General features: G+C 47.7%; 2 protein-coding genes across 3 annotated transcripts in view; one reads left to right on the forward strand and one right to left on the reverse strand.

Annotated features, from left to right (window-relative positions):
• Window positions 1-13,955, forward strand: part of SYN2 (synapsin II) — a 133,008-nt gene that overhangs the window by 91,623 nt on the left and 27,430 nt on the right. The window contains exon 5 of the mRNA XM_040995214.1: window positions 4,997-5,086. Within this exon, the coding sequence (XP_040851148.1) occupies window positions 4,997-5,086 (90 nt within the window). The remainder of the gene's footprint in view (window positions 1-4,996; window positions 5,087-13,955) is intronic.
• TIMP4 (TIMP metallopeptidase inhibitor 4) lies at window positions 7,424-13,064 on the reverse strand. Of its 2 annotated transcripts, none has more exons than XM_040995215.1 (5): window positions 12,864-13,064; window positions 11,484-11,581; window positions 10,932-11,046; window positions 8,379-8,503; window positions 7,424-7,776 (listed from the first exon to the last, which is right to left on the reverse strand). In XM_040995215.1, the coding sequence occupies exons 1-5, from the start codon at window positions 13,000-13,002 to the stop codon at window positions 7,579-7,581; spliced, it is 675 nt and encodes a 224-aa protein (XP_040851149.1). In that variant the 5' UTR covers window positions 13,003-13,064; the 3' UTR covers window positions 7,424-7,578. The 2 variants fall into 2 exon arrangements, with proteins under 2 accessions (XP_040851149.1, XP_040851150.1); XM_040995216.1 differs by having other exon boundaries at window positions 7,659-7,757; window positions 12,864-13,002.

Here is a 13,955-nt window from a genome sequence, read left to right on the forward strand (position 1 = left end):
CTTTGTTGTTAGCAAGGTTTATTTATTTATTATAAAGACAGAGTTACAAAGACAGTTAGAGATGGGTATAGGAGAGAGAGAGAGATCTTCACCTACTGATTAGCTTCGCAATGACCGTAGTTGTCAGAGCTGGGCCCAGCTTGAAGCCAGGAGCCAGGAGCTCCATGTAAGTCTTTTGTATTATGGGTAGCAAACACTTGGGCCATCCTCCACTGTCTTCTCAGAACCTTACCAGGGAGCTGGATGAAAAGTAAAGTAGCCAGGATTTGATCCAGCACTTGTATGTGATATTGGTATGATAGGCAGCAGCTTAACCCATTACACTATAATGTTAGCCCCATGATCTTTGGTCTTGCAACCAAGTTGCACAAACATCTTGTAAAGAAGCCCGGACAGAGCTCTAGGCTCTGCCCTCAGCCCTGGCTGCAGCGATCTAAAAGACCCATTTGTTGCCTTTCAAAATCGTTTCACTACTAACAAGCTCTGAAGCCAGCGGGGGAACCAAGGGAATGAGCCAGTTAGGAGGAGTGTTTTTGACAAGAGTCCTACAGTGTTTCAGCAACCTTGAAGTGAGATTAGCTGCGTACACATGCATCAGGCACTTCATATGGGCTGAAAGTGCCCCTGGAGATCGTCCAGTCTCACTCCTTCATGGTGCAGATGTGAAAATTAAAGAAGGGGTGGTGGTGGTAAGGAGTGTATAACCACTTAGCATATGGTGCCAAATTCCTACATTTTTGTACACTGTTTCATTTAATCTTCACAATAACCTCACAGGGAAGGTATTATTGCTAGCATTATAAGCACTTTTTACAGGAAAAAGAGATCCTGAAAGGTTTAAGAAACTTAAGTGCCAGAGCCAGGACTCTGGGAGATTGTGCTGCTCTCACACTGTTTGGGTGAGGAAGAAGCTGATCTGGTTCTTCTCCTCTTGAAATTGCATTTTGAAAATCCAGAAGGTCAGTGGAAACTTTTAGGCTAAGGAATTGAAGAGTTTAGGAGGGCAAGCGACCCTGGCTAGCCACTTGGGCATTCTCACCTCCTCTGTGACAGCTGAGCAGACCCAGCTCCTCTGCTAACCCTGCGGCTCCAGGCTGGCCCTCTCGGAAGGAAGCACCTGCCCCTAATCACATCCTCTTCATCTTGTTTTTCAAAAATGAAATGGCAGCTGTCACACACACTGGACTGCCAAGGTTCCTGGCACTGGTGGCTAATTGTTAAGTTTTTGAACCCCAAGTCTCTTTGCCACTCAGGGAACAGGAAGGGGGTGTTGTTTTTATTTTTATCATCAAATAGATAGTTCACCTCTGCTCTTAATCTTTTTTTCAAACTTGAACTAACAGCTTTCCTTTTCCTTTGGGAGCCAGGGAGTCCCTTTAGTGTAAGAAAAAGACTGGTGAGCAAGGAGTCGAGGGTCTGGGAGCTGCCATGGCTCAACAGGGGGCTGGGTTCTTGGGCTTCACGTGTTCAGCTTTCCCTCTGTGTGGCCTGAGGCGTCTGAAAACCCGAGTTCTGCGTGAACAGGTGGAGGGAGTTATGTGATTGGAGTGTGTCACTCATCTGGGAACTGACCCTTTCAGTTCAGTCACGTGGCTTTCTTGCCACCCATTTGCTTTTACCCGTGCCCACTCCTACCTCCACACCTACCACGTATTAGAATTTGACTCCCTTAGAGTCATATGGAGTGATTCTGCCATTATCAGCTTTTTCTGGGTCATCTCACTACTTATCAGCTCTCTGACAAAACCTCTTTGTGCCCCACTTTCTTTGTCTACAAACAGGGAATAGCAGCAGTACCTGCCACCACTTTGCCAGCCTGGTTGTTACAGTCCCCTCATATCTGGGATGTCAAAGAAATGAGTTCTCCATTTTGTTTTCTTTTCTTCTTCTTCTTTTTTTTTTAACTGTGCCAGAGGCCAAGGAGAGCAGGAGCAGCAGAGCCTGTGCCTAGGGAGGGGAGGAGCAGCAGAGCCTGTGCCGAGGGCCTTGCCCCTCGTGGGACCTGGGATCTGGTGAGGGGTCACACTCTCACCCATTCACAGGACCAGCACATTGCCGTTGGCATTGCATGAGAACAGCAGGCTCCTGGACAGACACCAAGTTCTCCCTTCACTTACGCTAATCAGCTGCCATTCAAATGACATCTTATTTTTTTTTCTCTGCTTTTTGGGGAGAGGAGAGTAGGTCTGTTTGGTGCTGGTCAGTGGAGGGTCCCTCTGAGATGACGACTGGGACTCATGTTTTGAAAGATTCTTTATGATAGCTGGCCTTGGTGTGAGCAGAGCCCTTTGTGGGGTTGGAAAAGGCTCAGTCTTGTATCGCTGCCTCTGAGAAAGTCTACTGTCTCTGAAACTGGTCAGGGCTGGCCCCTGAGGCTTCAGAAGCAGGACTGAGAAAACCACTCCTCTCACCCCCTTTACTGCTGTGGATGGATCTGTAATCCTTGTGTCTTTCTGGATATTTTAGAGACAGATGCACCAGAATTAAATTAAATTAAATTAAAGCTTTTAATTTCCAGGAGAAAGAGGGTAACATGTTACTCTAACTAACCTTAAGGCCCATTTCCTCCAAGAAGTCCTTGCCAGATTTGCTGGATAAGTGGCTATAATGAACATGTCTTGCTGTTCATTGCCAGCAGCACCCCCAGCTCCCAAATTTGTTCTTTTGTCTGTGCATAGAGGAAATAGCCCTTATCAGATAGTACATTTGTTTAATTGGTGACTGTGTGCCTGTGACTTAATCCAAGTTTCCAGAGAGGCAGGGTTAGCAACCAAGCCCAGTACCTTGAGAAAACAGGGGCTGCTGAGATGGAGTGGGGGGAGTGGGATAAGCTCCCTGAGACCCAAATAGAGCCTGGGAACTGGCTGCCATCTTCGCCTTGGCTGTCACAGGGCCCTGGGAGTCTGCCGCAGGCCTTCCTGGCATGCATGTGGTGTCTGTGTAACTCCCCCACCTGCCTTGGTGTCATGCCAGAGTGTAGGCTGCAGCAGGACAGAGGTCCTTGGGCAGAGCTGGCATCAGATCCCCAGGGATGCTGGAGAGCCCTGGGAACTTAGGCAGGTGTCCAAGCAGAACAGGAATTCAGACCCACATTGGGAGACAGGAGGCAAAAGCCAGAGGAGGTGGCGAGGAGGATCAGAGAAGACAAATTCCTGAGCAGTCACTCTTCACAATCAAAGCAAACTGAAGAACCAAAAAATGATGGGGACAGCTGGATACAACGGAGCATGCCTGGGCAAGGGGAGAAGAAACCCAGGTGCTCTCCCAGGGCAGCCCCCAATCCAGATGTGGAAACTGAGAGGCCTCTCTGAAGAGTCTCTCAACTCTTTCAACAATGAAGTCTTAGGGGCTTAGAGTCCATGAAGCTGATTTTGTATCCTGGAAGCGGCCTTAGAGCCCTAGTATCATCAGCTGTATGTCCGTAAAAGCAGTGGCCCAGCATTCGAAAAGAAGAAAATCAAAAGGACCACAACACATGATCTCAGTTTTATAAGAATTTGGAAAGAAATCTAATAAGCAAGTGCAAAGTTTGTGAAACTGATCAAATGGAGCCTGGAGGGTACAACTCATTTGCACAAGGACAACCAGTGACTTACAAAACAGAGCAAGCACTAGAAAACTCCAGCTTTCCAGCATCTCAATTCAGAGCGTTCTCCTGTCCAACTCCTTCTCCCTTCACTGGCTCATGTGCCAGTATCCCTTACAGAGCATAGGACCCGAAGTTTGGAAGAATGTTCTAGCTTTCCTTTCTCAGATAAATAGAAAGCAAGCTTAATCTGATAAATTTCCATTGTAGCCATTCCAAATATCAGTAGAGTGCAGTGTGAACTAATCCAGTAACACCAGAGAAAAAGGTCTCATTTATTCCTGCAGCCAGTGATGAGGGATGGGTGCTCAGGGATGTGTATTGGCTATCAGTCTGGCTCAACCACTGTGTTACCCTGGACAAGCACTCTCTCTGGGCCTCCACTTCTTTGTTTATAAATCAGAGTGGAGGGGTCCTGAATACGTGCCCAGAGCCTTTCAACCCTGATCTGTATGTGTACATCATCTCTTCCTTGTGGAGCTCTCCCAGTTTCTGATAGGTAAAGGGGCTGGGAAGTTCAGTGCTAGGAATGCCAGATCTGTACATCCCACTTGCCAGGACCACTCAAATCCTCCTGAAGAACAGGTTCATTCTTGACACCCTCTGCTCAAACTAATCCACCCTGCTCACTGGGAAAAATGCTTCCTTGGCCTGGCACTTGAACCTCAAGAGTTGGACCATGTTGCTTCTCCAGCTTCAGCTCGTGCCACTGCCCAGAGATGTACCTGTTTAAAGATGCAAGTTTCTGGGCCCGGCGCGGTGGCGCAAGTGATTAAGGTCTTCGCCTTGAACGCCCGGGATCCCATATGGGCGCCGGTTCTATCCCGGCAGCCCTGCTTCCCATCCAGCTCCCTGCCTGTGGCCTGGGAAAGCAGTCGAGGACGGCCCAAGGCTATGGGACCCTGCACCTGTGTGGGAGACACGGAAGAGGCTCCTGGCTTCAGATTGGCATAGCATCGGCCGTTGTGCTCACTTGGGCAGTGAATCATCGGACGCAAGATCTTCCTCTCTGTCTCTCCTCTCTGTATATCCGCCTTTCCAATAAAAAATAATAAAAGTAAATCTTTAAAAAAAAGATGCAAGTTTCAACCCTTTTCAGCTCTGTGATTTCAGAAAATTGTCTACTCTTTTGGAGCCTCATGTACAAAATGAAGATGATAAAGTGGCATGTCAATCCTTGATATGAGGATTAAATTAAATGTTAAAATCAAATAGATATTCTATACATGTTAGTTCACTAAAGCATGTTCATTGATAGCAGGAATAATAAGTGCACTTCTTTTATACCCTCAAAACATTTAGCACTAAGCTCCTTACCAAGAAACTGTTTAGGAAATATTTGGTGGAATGATACTTTATCTTTTACAGAAGATGTCTTAATAAACTGAAACATTTGCTTCTCTTTTTCAGTTTGCCCAACTGGTGGCCATCTATAAGACACTGGGAGGAGAAAAATTCCCACTGATTGAGCAGACATATTACCCCAACCACAAAGAGATGGTAAGTGACCAAGTGAGGCTTCCAGCTCTGCTCTTCCCACTCTGAGCTCAGCAACACAGTGCCGAAACTGTGAAGAGAGCCTCAATATCTGAACCCCACAAACTCCTTGGGAATCCAGCGGTGGAGCTGCTTAGTGGGACTAACATGGCTGGGTCTTGACTGACAGCCCCTTTCTTGCCTTCAGATTCTGGAGACAAAATAGAAAGAGCAGGAACAAGGCATTTTAATCAAAGTAACAGCTCTCTGGACTGACAATCAGATCTCACACCTTGAGTTCTAGCCTTAGTGGCAGAACAAGTACTGTGCGTCAGTTTTCCAATAGGATCATCAACTGGGGATGATTGTCCCTGAGCAGGGTATCTGATATGGTATGTACAGGATGTGAGATGAGCTGTGTAATTGCCTTCTCAAGTATCAGGTGCTACTATTGCTCAGACTTCCTCAAGATATGAGAAGGCTGGGTGCTTTTTTTTTGTTTGTTTTTAAAGATTTGTGTGTTTTGTTTTGTTTTTTAATTGGAAAGTCAGATTTACAGAGAGAAAGAGAGAGAAAGATCTGTCTGCTGATCCACTCCCCAAGTGGCCAGAACTGAACCAATTGGAAGCTAACAGCCAGGAACTTCGTCTAGAATTCCCAAGTGGGTACAGGGTTCCAAAGCTTTGGGCCATCCCCCACTCTTTTCCAAAGCCAAACAGGGAACTGGATGGCAAGTGGAGCATCCAGGACACAAATGGGATCCTGGCCGATGCAGTGCAAGGATTTAGCCACTAGGCTATCACACTGGCTACCACGAAGACTGGTTTTAACATTGTGTATTCTCTGGGGTCAACCTGGGGGCGTCAGAAGGAGCAGAGAAATAGCATAGTTGGTTGGTAAGAGGATATTGTTAGACGCCCTCTACCAAGGAAATGCTGAGGCAGGAGCTGTGTTAAATCCTTCTCCCACTCCCTGCCCCACAGGGGATCTCCTTCTGCAGCAGTTGTGGAGTGCGAGTTTTCTTGTAGCACATTGTCTGTGGCTCTGTTCACCCACCAGCAGACCACACGAGATCAAAACAGCCCTACACCCTAAAAGAGCCATCTCCGTTGACTTTGCCAGAGCTTCCCCAGAAAGAGGCTGTAAAATTTAAGCCCTTGTCCAAGGAAAGCAGGAAGACTGGCAGAGGCTGAGGATCCCTAAGACGCCTGGGTTGGAGAGGTACAGAGGGTGAATCTCAGAGGTGAGGCGCGGAGCTGGAGGCAGGGAATCAAGCTGTCTGCTTCTGCCGTCACACACAGCAAGACTGAGCACTGGAAAAATGACAATGACTGCAGCTATATTCCATCATTCTTTCCCCCTGGCGTGGTGCTTATGTTATTTCTCTCTTGCCCTCTCTCCCAAAGTTTGTGCTCTAAAGGGGACCAGCCACCTCTGAAATGTCAAAAATAGATGAAGGAGGGATTTTAACTCTACAGAAAAACTTTTTTTTGGGGGGGGGGGCTTAAAAAAAAGAGTTCTAATGTAGGAATGAATTAATCAATCATCTAAAAAAGCCAGAAGACAGGCAGGCTTGGCTTGGGACACTCGTATCCTCTGTCAGAATGGCCAGCTCTCAGTCCTAGCTCTGCTCTGATTACAGCTTCCCCACGTACACCCTGGGAGGCAACTGGCAATAGCTCAAGTGTTTCAGTCTCTGACATTCTTGTGTGAGATCTGGATTGGGATACCTGCTCCCAAGAATTTGAGAAGTCTCTCTCTCTCTCATATAAAAAACATTTTCTTAAACACCCTGAAGAGTCTTTTATACATATTGATAGAGGGCATTAGAGATAGTTAACATAAAGAGACAAACCTGTTGTTAGATAATAAGTCTGTTCTTGTCCAAAGAGGCATGGTGAATGGACTGCACCCTCTCCTAAGAATGGCATAATGGAGAATTTCAGCACAGAGAGGGAGGGTACCGAGTCATTTAGGGCCAGGTCACACCTCCAAACAGAGTACTGAGGCGTGAGGATACACAGCCATAGTATATTGTTCTTTTCCGTCCTGCCAATCACCTGCCTGCTTATGATACAGGTCAGCCCACTTTCTGGCATTGTACACTATAAGGCTACTCTATCTCATGTGTATAATATTCACTGTTTTCCTCCTATCCAGTTAGTTAAAGCAAGGGAGGTCATAATTTCCTTGAGAGAAAAGGAAATAGTCCTGGGTTTAGGGAACAACAAAAACTTTTAGCAGTAGCTACAGGCCAGACTGTTTGGGGTGTGAGTCAGGCAAGATGGGCTGGGAGCAGGGTAGGATACAGTGCTACCTTTCAAGCCTTCAACAGGTTGTGGCCTATGGAACATTCCCCACCCCCATCCTTGCCCTGATGCCATGACCAGGCTGTCCAGTTGGCATTTCCTGTTAGTTGGCACCCGTGGGGACTGTGGTAATGGCCATATAATCGCAGGAAAGGAGAACAGACTTGCTCTTCAGGACTCAAGAGATGTTCTAGTCCTCGGTTTCTCCTAGGGCTGGAGGATATCTACGAACTCCTTCCTGAGTGACAGGTGGCCCTGGTACCAGCTGCAGGTGCCATCAGCATGCTTCATGCAGACATAGTGCTGGGCCTGGTAACCGTAAAGCTTCCGTTCCAACAGCCAGTCTGTCCAGAGGCACTCGTTGGGGGCCGAGATGACGCAGGGCACTGTGTAGCAGGTGGTAATCTGCAGTCATGGCCACACAACACCAGAGTGAGTAGGGTGTCCTTTTTTCCTTCCTGCCCTCAGACTCCTACATACCCTGACAGCCCATCCTAAATATGTCTTATGAAGTCCCCAGACTCCCCTCAGGATTTGCCTCACCGTGAGATCTTAGCAAAATGGTATTGCTTCTCACGGCATCCCTAAGCCCTGAAAGTCCTCACCCTGCCACTAAGCTTGAACGAGTTGTTTTACTCCCCTTTCATTTCTTCATCTTAAACGGAACATCCAAATTCCTCATGCATTTGTTGAGAAGAGTAAATTAAGCATTTAAAATGAATTGCCTATTACAGAATGTGGCAGCATAGGCTGTCTTTAAATGTTGGCTGTAGCTGGTACTGTCATGTCAGTCTGCCATATTTCCCAGCCAAAATGTCCATATTTTGAGATAAGGGACCATGGATTGTGTTGCAGTTTCATATAGCACTTGGTCCATGGCAGATCTCGGTTACTGTACCGTAAAAGACTACACGAATGCATGAATGGAGGAAGATATAGAGGGGAAGCTGCGACACTCAAGGCCCTTGCCCCACTCCCGGAAGATCCTAGAAATGAATACCCCTTACTTGGCAGATACAGTTCAGGTGGTAGTGATGATTGAGACTTTCCCTCTGCACCAAGGACAGATCCTCCCAGGGCTCGATGTAGTTGCACAAATGAATGAAGACTTTTCCATCACTGAGGACCTGCCCTTCAAACGGAGATGGGAGAGAATCCGGCATCAGGAGTCTGCTTTGGTACTCCAGGAGTTTGAGTCCTGGAAGAGCCCCAGAATTCCAACCCCTTCAGTGGCTTTTGGAGGGCAGCAGCAGTCTGAGGCTCAATGAACAGACGAGAAAAACCTCTAAAGTCTTTGTAGCCAAGAGCTTAACAGATGATTGTATGAGGCAAAGTTAAGAGACTAAAGAAGGCCTTTCTTTTAGTCTAGTGCAGAGAGTGAACTTGGACTTTGAATTCAAACTCCAGGTGAGATCCCTTCTCTTTTACTTAGAGCTGTGTGACCTTAGGTCATGTAACCGCTCAGCTGGAAGATGGGAATAATAAAGTATTTGTCAGGACCAAATGGGAGAGTGTTGAGTTCCCAGTCCATTTGTAAACCCATAGATGTTCAATAAATAATGGATCCCATCCCCTTCCAGCTCTTCTCTACATAGATCAGACCCCTGCCCCAAGTCTTCCCCCTTCCTCCTGGGAGTTCCCCTGCTTATAAAATCCTCATATTTCAGAGCCACATTTTTGGTATCACCTCATCTTCAAATCTATCCCTGAGCTTGCTGACTCAAACCTGTCTTAGCACATTAATCATTTGATCACTTGCTCACTGAGATCACCTTGAATACAAAATGGAATTCCCTCCCCTCAAAGAAGGAGCTTAGCAGTGGATAGGGTAGACAGATGAGCAGGCAGCAGTCACACTACTGCATGATCATACAACAAGATGCAGTATAAACACAAAGGAAAGCTTGTTATCTCCATCTGTGCAAGGGGTGTGGATGGTATCTCAGAGAGGGTGCTTGCATTGGGACTTGAGGCAATGGGTAGGCGTTCCTTTTTGAACAAGCTGCGGGAAATGCTTCTGGGCTGTCTACAAAGGCAGAGGGATGTGGCCCAGCACCGCACCTTCTGCAACAGCCAGTAGTTTACTTCAACTCCGGAGGAAGTGAGGGACTGGAAGCTGTCACTGCCAAATGGCAAGAGACAAAACAAGAGAGGTCAGCAGTGGTCAGGCACGAAGTGCTTCCAACACCAAGCACAAGGGCCATCTTCTAAAGGCCATTGGTGCCACTGATGATGCTCCGGTAGAGCTGTCTGTTGCCGTTTCCCCTCAGCCTGGCTGAGCCTTGACTTCCTTGAGGGCGGATAGCATGTCTCCTATTTCTAAGTTACCCCGATGCCCAGCCCCGAGCACAGCACGGAAGGCAGGTGTTTAGAAAGGAAGTAGAAGCAAAAATCTTTGTAAGGCCTGGTATGCAAGTCCTAGAAACAAATACCTTCTTTCACCTGGATTCCAAAATGATTCATTATGTACTCACTAATTTATAGAGTTATATTATCTTATAGTTCTTTAATTGTGTTTGTCTAACCAATTGAATATTGAAGAATTCTGCAAATGTAAAGAGTAGAACTGCAACAACCTGAAGTTTCATCAGCAGATTTTGGCTCCAGTGCCAGAGATATTACACAGACTAGAACCCTTTAAATGTGGAATTGGCTAGCTATTCCAGGCTGATGTAACAACCTCTTTAAAATAGTGAAGCACAGGTCTGACATGTGGCCCAGTGGATTAACACGTGGTCCATATCAGCATCCCATATCAGCACTGGGTTCAGTCTTGGCTGCTCCCTTCAGATCCAACACTTTGTACCTGGGAAATTAATGGAAAATGACCTAAATGCTTGAGCTCCTACTCTCATGTGGGAGACCCTGATGGAGGAGTTCCAGGCACCTATCTTTGACTTGGTCCAACTATAACCATTTGGGGAATGAATCAGTAAGTGGAAGGTCTCTATCAATTAAATTTTTAAAAAAATGTTTTGGGCCCAATGTGGCAGCCTAGCAGCTAAAGTCCTCGCCTCTCACACACCAGAATCCTATATGGGTGCCGGTTCTAGTCCTGGCAGCCCCGCTTCCAATTCAGCTCCCTGCTTATGGCCTGGGAAAACAGTCGAGGAAGGCCCAAGGCCTTGGGACCCTGCACGCATATGAGAGACCGAGAAGAGGCTCCGGATTCCTGGCTTCAGATCAGCTCAGCTCCAGCTTTTGTGGTCACTTGGGGAGTGAATCATCGGATGGAAGGTCTTCCTCTCTGTCTCTCCTCCTCTCTGTATATCTGACCTTCTAATAAAAATAATATAAATCTTTAAAAAAGGTTTTAAAGAGTTAGATAATCAATAGGCTAGCATATAAAATAGTAAAGCAATAGTCAAGATTACTATAATGAAGACTCCTAAATACAAAGGGAAAATGCTTCAGCTGAGCTAGAAGACTGCTTCTCATTAACATGGCTATTTTACGCATAAGGAGCTGCTACCGGGCTCACAGGAAACCATGACTCCAGTCTCACTACCTATCTTAGGACAGACCAGTAAAGACCATTTGCTGGTCTTTAAGTTACTCACCAGTCAAAAGATACTGCTTCTGACTGTTGGCTTCTAATTTCACACCACAGAGAGAAGAGTCGAAAGGGGTATAGATGTGCTGAACATCCTTGACTTTCTCAAAACCTTTAAACATCTGAAAGGCAATGAAAAAAAAATAGTATTGGGTCAGTGACTTGTGAGTATATTAAGCATATTAATGGACAACACCTCATTTTTTCAGTCTGAAAAATGAACATAAGTCTGGTTTGGAATTCAGTGTGCAGAGATGGGCCTACTAGCTTTCTCTCTTAATAACAACAGCAACAAAATCTAAACCTTGGGTTTATTTTGGCAAGGCAGGGAGGTACTCCGTCGCAAGCAGCCATGGCTCCTAATGGATACTAAGGGCCTATCACACAGTGTCGCTAAGATTCCGAGGGCCTTAATGTCAGCATCTCATCACTTCAGCATCTAAACCTAAGAACTACCAAGCCAGGTCACCTGCAACCTGCCAGCCTCCCTCCCATCTGCATCCCTGAACGGACTCCTGTCATCTCAGGGGAAGAAACACCCTGTGCAGTCCCCATGTACCTTTATCTGTTTGATTTCATACCGGATCATTTTTTGAGTGTCATCCGGGTCTGCACTGGCAGGAACCACCTTCTCACTAGAAATTTTTGCCCGGATCACTGCAGAAGAAGATAAAGGAGGGGAACTTCAGAAACCAGTGGGAGCAGTACACCTAAGATCTGAATGCATGGGGGCCCCGGGGAATCCTTTAGGGGTCTTCTTGGCCTAGGTGTTGTTGGACAGGGGCCGAGTGAAATGTATGAGAATGGGGACCTGGGAACCCCACTTTGTGGGCCTGTCTGGGCCTATAAGTTCAGAGAGCTCTAGTGTTCCATACCCCACGGTGCAGAGGGCTGAGCCAGGGGAGAGGATCCTTGACTGGAAGGCCTCCTCACAGCTGCTAGGGGTTGACTTCAACGCATATTTATTGAATTCCACAAATGTTTCACCCTGCATTGAGTAAGTCCCAGCTTTACCATATAGGCATTAGTCAGTCTGTAGTTTTTGCTCTGTGCCTACTCCTGCATTAGGGCCTAGGCATACAGATGTGCCAAAGACAGTCCTGGTGCTCTCAAACCCCTTGGCTTAACAAAAGACACACTTATCAGGAACCAGCCTAGTGGGAGTGTGGAGGCATCAGAGACGCTGCGATAGCACTAAGAAGTGCTTCAAAAAGCCTTCAGAGAAGAGGGAGGACCCAGTTAGACCTTGAAAGAAATTTACCAAGAGTTTACAGTATCAGGGAAGGACTTTTCAGGGAGAGGAGAGAGAAGGGGAGAAAGGCATGGTTGTGTTACGGTGGCAACTTCAGTTACAGGCCGGGGCAGAGACAAGTGTTAAGATATAAGCCCCTAGGACCAGCGCTGGTTCATTTCCCGGCTGCTGCACTTCCAATCCAACTCCCTGCTTATGGCTGGGGAAAGCCCTTTGGCCGCTCCACCCATGTGGCAGACTCAGAAAAGCTCTTGGCTCCCAGCTTCTGAGAGGACCACCTCTGGCCTTGTAGCCATCTGGGGAGTAAACCAGTGGATGTAAGATCTCTCTCTGTCGCTCCTCCCCTAACTATGACTTTGTACGTAAAATAAATAAATCTTCAAAAAAAATAATAGTAATAAAATGCAAGCTCTCCCCTTAAGCTAGTAGTACAGAATACCGTGCCAGATATCTCCTTACATTCAGTGCGACCCAGGTAGGGGCCAGATTGCTATAGAGGTCCCTAACAATCTTTATTTCCTTGTACACTGGCCAGGCCCAGTGGTTGCTATGGCTCCAGGGGCCCTTGGAAATCCATCAGCCGCAGCAGGAGGCCTTGGGTCTAGGGGCGGGGATCTGAGCTCCTCCCTCTTCCTTTGGACACGAACAATCCCCACAAACGCCCCCAGTTACGGATCTTTTACTCACCCAGTGCAGAGTGGCAGAAGTGCTGCTGGGGGTGTGCAGGGGCGCAGCTGCACGCCTCGCCCAGCCCCGGAGGCCGCAGCAGTGCCAGCAGCCGCAGCAGCAGCGCCCAGCTCGGCACGGTCAGGGGGCTCCCAGGCATGACACTGGAGAGCCTCGATTGTGCCCTTGGGATCTGTTGGACCAAACAGCCCCCGCAGGGCTTGTCAGAATGCCTCGCGCCCCTCACCCCAGGCTTTATGAAGTGGCCCAAGGACCAATCCCGCCCCCATGGGTTCCGCCTTCCTTTGGCTCCAGGCCACTGGCTTCTACAGAACCCAAGGCCCTCCAGACCAACAGATTCAAGAAGATGAGAGGAGACAGGAGAGAAGCTCCTGGCATGTATTTCCCTGCCAGAGTACTCTATTTGGGGGCTGAGGGAAGCCTCTGCGAGGGGAATGGTATCAGGGGCAGGAAGATTCAAAGAGCAAGCGTATGACAGAAGTATGTGAGCAGAAAAATTGAGGGACCGCCATTTAGGCAGAAGGGATAAGGGTGGGGAGAGGCACAGAGTGAGACAGTCAGAGAGGCAGACAGAATTACAACAGGCAAAAGAGACAGTGACAGAGAAGGACGGACCCCTTGCTGAGCTGCACACTGGGAATGAGACAAGCTACTCAGGGCTTCTTTCAGCTGCAGGAAGTGGTTTCAATGCCCTATTTATGAGGCTCCAAAGTGACAGCAAACAGTAAGGGAACAGGACAGAGAAACTTGGGGTGTGTGTGTCTTGGCTCCGTTGGCTGGAGGGGTGGAGAAAGATGTCAGAAAGCAGCCAGTGCTTTAGAAACCCTTCCCAAAGCCAGAGCCCGAGTCTCTGCAGATGGCTGGGGCAGTGCCCTCATGAGCACTCCAAACACAGGGTGTTCCATCACTGAGCGGAAAGCTGGCATCTCACAGTCCCCTTCCCTCCCCCGAGTCTAGCTCATAGGTCTGAGATGGTCATGTTATAGAAGGCAAGACAGGTTAGAGAACAGGTCGGGAACTTGGAGTCACTGTAGGGAGAGCCTCGCCTACTGCTTGGGAGAGCCTCGCCTACTGCATTGAGAGGGGCTCATG

This window comes from Ochotona curzoniae, unplaced genomic scaffold (assembly GCF_017591425.1).
Source record: "Ochotona curzoniae isolate NIBS_2020 unplaced genomic scaffold, NIBS_Ocur_1.0 contig_908, whole genome shotgun sequence".
Lineage (NCBI taxonomy): Eukaryota > Metazoa > Chordata > Mammalia > Lagomorpha > Ochotonidae > Ochotona > Ochotona curzoniae.

Excerpts from the sequence above, each read along its gene's own strand:
- TIMP4 (XM_040995215.1), bottom strand. The coding sequence starts at position 13,002 with ATGCCTGGGAGCCCCCTGACCGTGCCGAGCTGGGCGCTGCTGCTGCGG. Across the intron at positions 11,582-12,863 it reads CTTCTGCCACTCTGCACTGG|TGATCCGGGCAAAAATTTCT; the intron begins GTGAGTAAAAGA and ends CTTCTTCTGCAG. Across the intron at positions 11,047-11,483 it reads ATGAAATCAAACAGATAAAG|ATGTTTAAAGGTTTTGAGAA; the intron begins GTACATGGGGAC and ends ATTGCCTTTCAG.